Here is a 6,122-nt window from a genome sequence, read left to right as displayed (position 1 = left end):
TTAAGGAAAACCGGTGGAAGAAAAAACAAAAATGGTGAAGAAAAAATGAAACGGAAGAAAGGAAGAGTGAATGTATATGGAGAGGTTGGCCGAAGGGAAATGGATGGTAGAGATTAGCCATACAAACTCAACTGAAATCGATGGTCATATACACCTTAAAATAAGGGATGCCATACTCCGCAACATCCGCTGCCGGTGGCACATTGGCCATGCTTACATCACATCATCATCGCATGCACCCATCACATGGCCTCAAGGGCCATCTCACATCTGAAGGCTGCAAAGCCCGTCGCGTGGGCAAGGCTTTGCACTGAACGTGCACGCAAGTATGATTAACGTAAAATAATGTCATTGTTTAAAGTTGCCTTTGAACTTATTTGGTATGGTCCCTCGTATGGCATGTCGCTCCTCTCGATTTAAACCGATCCGATCCAAGTCCAACTCGACACCACGCTTCTGACCGGCAGAGCAGTCAAAGAACAGACCCATACATAGAAATGGAGCCCGGGGCCCATCGCTCAGCGACCGAAGCGGATACGGAAACGCCCCCCTCGCGAGCGCCGGAGCCTCGCAGCAGTCCGGACCGCAGGGAATCCCCGCTTGCTCGCGTGGATATATTCGCTGACACACCGGGCCCACAACGCCGCGCCGCCGGCCCCCCTCCCCGTTATTTAGCAGCCCCCCGCCTCAGTCCACACCTGTCCTCTCCCCCACCCCTGCGCAGCGCATACGCACTGCCCACGGCCGCAGAGCTCTCGCGTCGCCGGCCGCCTGCCCGGACTCCTCCGCCGCGAGACATGGCCGGCACGGGCGACGACGCCGGGATGGACGAGGTCCAGAGGCGCCTCATGTTCGACGACGAGTGAGCGCCCGCAGCCTGTCCCTGTCCTACCCTTTCTCCCTCTCTCTCCCCCCGCCTCTCGTTGTTTGTTAAGTTCGAATATCTCGTCGGAGTTGTGCCGAGATGCGCGCATCTGGATTTGTCGGCTGGGTTTCACGTCTGGGTTTTGAGCTTTCCCTCTCGTATGTTTGGCTGCTTCGTTGGATCTCGTCGGGGATCAGGACGGGAGGGTGCGGGATTTAATTTTGAACATTGGGTCCTGTACTCGTCTTGCCGTCCTGGTGTGATGACTTGGATCATCACGGGAGGGTGCGGTTGTCTTGTGTGTCGGGGAGGTACGAGGCATCGATCTCGTCTATATATATGGTGCGGAAGACCGCTGCACCAGAAAATCCGGACATGCCATTGCCATGCGACGAGGGCACTGTAGTGCAGCCTCTGCGTTTGGCTACGAAGTACATATCGTATCAGGAAGAAACAGCTACTAAGACTGCCTGCTTGTTTCAGACGACAAGCAAGCACCTAGTTCTTTGCAAAAATCGTCCATGTTTTGAATGTGCTAAACGTGATCTGAGGTGGTGTTTTACAAGTTCCATAGCCTGGAGGCCGTACAAAAACGCTCAGATTACGAGCAGTACAAATTTGACTGGGAACAGGAGATTGCGCGTAGGCGACCGTGCATCAAGGATAAATTTCCTTACGAATTAGTGAGGTTGTGGTGTATTTCTATACAAAATCTCAAAAAATTGTGGCTGCAGTATACAATGTTACACACCAAAAATCGGAATGAAAATCAATGGTATGTGGGACACATAAAAAGAACATGTGCCACAATTTTTCTTTTCTCGAACTTACTCGTTTTGTTTCTCCAAACGCTCAAGAATATGGCCCTGAAATTTTATATGTGAAATCGATTCAGTACCACATGTTCAGGAAAAAAATTTGGATTTTTTTTGTGCACCATATAAATATCCAAAGAGTTAACAGGTGTAGGTACCCATGCTTATAAAAGCCTCACTCTGTTTTTTTCAATAAGGAGCTCACATCCCCCCGCCCCCTTTCATATTGCATTATATGAAACTGATAATTATATGAAGGACCCAATTTGCAAGTTTCTTTTTATTTTTAAGCACTTGGATGAATATTTTTTCCTTCCTGAGGGTAGAGCGCTTGGGTGAAGTTAGCACAAAGGCTGCAGTCATTTATGCTGGAATTCAGAAGATAAAGTAACACTCGTGGTTCTAAAAATGAGCCTTTTTCCTTCAAGTACTCCTTATATGACAAATTTGTTCAGATCTTGTCTGCAACGCAGCAAGTTTGACTGTAGTTGTTCCATGTAAGCATGATAAGCCTCAAGTCTAGTTGCTTGCCATTGGTTATATGTACATGTGTAGTCCTTTAATTATTTGAATTGCTTAACTGTAAACATGACTTCCTCTTAATCTATGCCATCTGGAGACAGGCATTCACTAATATTTTTGTTTGCTGTGCTTGGCTTATATTTCACAGATGCATTTTGGTAGATGAACAGGACAACGTTGTTGGCCATGAATCAAAATATACCTGTAAGTTCATTTCTGTCATTTGGATATCTACCACTCTTATAAAAAACCGAGTTGGTGATGATGGTGTGCCTGCCATCTTGTAATATAGACCGTCCGATCTATATCTAACGGATAGAAAGCAAACTATGACAATTTTACAAAAGATACCCGCACCTCTCTCCACATTTACAGATAAGGCCTTGCCTCGTTCATCCTTATCTCCCACAAGATAAACTACTCATACAAATGCATCTTGATGTGCCGTGCAACGCATGGGCATCTTGCTAGTATTGTTAAATTCTCTGTTGTTGACGTTGATTAGGATCACTTGGCAAAATATGACTTGTCATTGTACGGCATGTAGGCCATCTGATGGAGAAGATTGAATCTCTGAACCTGCTCCACAGGGCTTTCAGCGTATTCCTTTTCAACTCAAAACATGAGCTGCTACTTCAGGTTTGGAGAAGTCTTTCATTTGCAACTTGCTGTTTTTTCCTTTTTGTCGTGTTGTATTCTATCTGTCAAAGGTTGTAGGCTTTCAGTGATTGGGTTCTATCCTATTCTACCTCATACCATAGGTGAACACTTCTTTTTCTGAAGTACCAAGTAGCTCTGACAGATAATAACAGAATGTCTCCACCTGAAACTTACGTTCTTGCCTAGAGTCATCATAGAACTAGCTAACGTTGTTTCGGTGGATGGTGTTTAGGTCACGTGGGCACACCATTCTGAAACATTTGGATGTTAATTCTCTCTTGGTATGAGTATGATGTTTAGCTCTGAAGTTGCATTAGTTTCTGTAACTCCCTGTAGGCTGTAGATTATATATAATTAATTATAATATTATAGTCATAAACAGAATTGCTACCTGCTGAGTAGAAAAACTGAGTGGTGTCGGTTAACTCTCTGGTCCTTGATTTAAGATACAACCTACCATGGTCCGCGTTAAGTGTCTTCGGTAGAAGCTTCTGAGCTAACAGAGCTCTTGATATCTGATTTTAACATGGCAAAAGTTAGACAGAAAAATATGGTTAGTTGGAAACAAAACAAATCATGGATGAAGCGTTTTTGCACTCCACTTTCATACATGATCAGTAGCTGCTACAGTTTTGTCAGGTTGACTTGTATGATATGACTCAAAATATCCGACTTATATTGCTTCACATTAATAGCATGAAGAGACTAAAACATGTATCCATCTCTGCCTAACCATAACTTAACCTACTCATGCTGCTTAGCATGATATCACAATTTCCTTCGCGTAACTGAAGTTGGTACGACCTATGAAGCATTTATGATTGTACATAGTATGGATCAAAATCTTTTTAGCATCCTCCCTTTACCTCATCCTATTTTCTATCTATTATTCAGTCAGTTTGTCAAGTATCTTTTGTGATCAGTCTTTTGGTTGAACTTGCTTTCCATTATGCATTTATTCATTGTCGTATTATTTTTGTATTCTTGCAGCAAAGATCTGCAACGAAGGTTACGTTTCCTTTAGTATGGACCAACACCTGCTGCAGCCATCCTCTGTACCGTGAATCTGAGCTTATTCAGGAAAACTTTCTTGGTATGTGCCACGTTACTAGGCTATATAGTCAATGTTGCTTCTATTCCTTACTGGATTTCACTTACGATTAGCAACTTGTCATTCTCTAGGTGTCAGAAATGCTGCTCAGAGGAAGCTCCTCGATGAGCTGGGCATCCCGGCTGAAGATGTGCCCGTTGACCAGTTCACCCCTCTCGGTCGGATGCTTTACAAGGCACCATCTGATGGGAAATGGGGCGAACATGAGCGTAAGTCGTCATCGGGGTGTCGTGCATCACTTATGTATCTGCTACTCCCTCTCTTCTTACATTTATGTACAGAGGGAGTACATTCTAACTGTGATTCGTGATCTGAACATTGTCGCTGTAGCCCGAAATGCAAGAGTTGCTAACTTGTGTGTTTTCTCGTGTCCTCAGTGGACTACCTGCTGTTCATCGTGCGTGACGTGAAGCTGGTCCCGAACCCGGACGAAGTGGCTGACGTGAAGTATGTGAGCCGGGAGCAGCTGCGGGAGCTCATCCAGCAGGCGGACGCCGGCGAGGGCGGCGTGAAGCTGTCCCCCTGGTTCAGGCTGGTGGTGGACAACTTCCTCATGGGCTGGTGGGAGCACTTGGAGAAAGGCACGCTCGCGGAGGCCGTGGACATGGAAACCATCCACAAGCTCAAGTGAGGACGCCATCTCTTGATAGTTGTTGTTGTGTGCTGAAAAAGAACTTATCCACAGGCAGCTAGATAAACCGTCGCATCTCATCTGGATAATAAAAGAACAGTTGTTACCTGGCCCGATGATGGCCACTTTGTATTGGTTATTATTACCTCACATATTCACCTGTACCATAACGACGATGATGATAAAATGATAATGGTGGCATAATTCATATGCTTTGATTTTCCCACTAGGCTTTTGTTGTGCCTAAATGATTGTGCTGTTATGTTCACCGTATAACACATAGAACTATCAAACAACACAAGATCAAATCAAGGAAATGCAATCATAACAGAAGCAAGACAAATACAATAGGGTCCAGGGAAGTGCAAGTAACAAAAATGCAGAAATTCCTTTCAACCACGAGAACAAACAAAATGGCCCTCAGTTAGATGCACAACAGATGAACATAGGCAGCTTTTCTATGATCCATGTCACGTGGCAGAAAATATGTACAGGGGCACCTTTGCTGCTATGGTGTACCGAAGATAAAGAAAAATTGTGCAATATGACCAACACTGTATAGTTTCATCACATTTCTAGAGTACTAAACTAACATGCTTTTAACCACATTCTTCATTAACCTTTCTCCCTTTATCCATAATCAATTTTACCAGGTGGTCATAACCTACACATTATTAATTGTAAGAAAGTAAACACACAAAGATCTATGAACTGGACTTGATTTGCTGGATTTTCGATTAAAATGGTGATTTTTTTATGGATGCCTCCTATGAATCTTGTTGCTTTTCAGAATCCTATTAATAAATAAATAGATAAAAGTAGAGAGGAAAGAAGCAAACCAACCAATCTATTGACCTCATCATTGTATTCAATAAGTTTTGATGGCTGCAATTCCTTGAGCAAACATGATGTTAGCTAGCAATATTCTCATCAACAACACAGTAAAATAATAATACTTCTCAAGGCATACCTCATAACCCAAGGAACCAACTAAGCAAGCAACCTACTACTCTAGCACCAACAATGGCCCAACATTCCTGCAAGCATGGATGTAAACCCTAATTCAGTATGGCTTCTCAGGACAACGAGGCTAGCAGACATAAGTATTCTATGCTTTTTTATGGCTTTTTTCAGTCGCCTTTTTAATTCAGGAAGATTTCTTATTAAAATTATTTCTAAAATTGCAAAAAAATATGAATTTAAAATACACGAAATCTTAAAAATCTTATCAAAATTACAAATCGTTGATGAGTTTAAAAATATTTAGAATCCAAAAAATGTTCTCGGATTTCAAGAAATGTTCAGGAATTCAAAAATATAAGAAACGTGAACTTAAAATTGATCATGAATTTAGAAAATGTTCCGAATATAAAAAATGTTCATGATTTTTAAAAAATATTCGTGGGCAGAGTGGAAATGAATCAATGCAAGAATGAAGTTAACAGTTTCTCGTCTCGATTGACAAGTGGGCGCCCAGCTCGACAGAGACCTCCTAGTCAACGCTTTGGGCGCAACCAT

General features: G+C 42.9%; 1 protein-coding gene across 1 annotated transcript; it reads left to right on the top strand.

Annotated features, from left to right (window-relative positions):
- Positions 1-640: 640 nt before the first annotated feature.
- Positions 641-4,600, top strand: LOC100192161 (isopentenyl-diphosphate Delta-isomerase I; the record flags this gene model as incomplete). Its single annotated transcript, XM_044600445.1, is given in 6 exon segments — positions 641-862; positions 2,351-2,406; positions 2,750-2,841; positions 3,853-3,955; positions 4,045-4,182; positions 4,351-4,600. Coding segments are annotated over 6 exon segments (704 nt in total), but the record flags the coding sequence as incomplete, so codon positions are not given.
- Between the last annotated feature and the right edge of the window lie 1,522 nt (positions 4,601-6,122).

This window comes from Triticum aestivum, chromosome 2A (assembly GCF_018294505.1).
Source record: "Triticum aestivum cultivar Chinese Spring chromosome 2A, IWGSC CS RefSeq v2.1, whole genome shotgun sequence".
Taxonomy (NCBI): Eukaryota; Viridiplantae; Streptophyta; class Magnoliopsida; order Poales; family Poaceae; genus Triticum; species Triticum aestivum.
The sequence above is the reverse complement of the archived record's forward strand: the minus strand, read 5'-3'. Positions and strand labels throughout refer to the sequence as shown.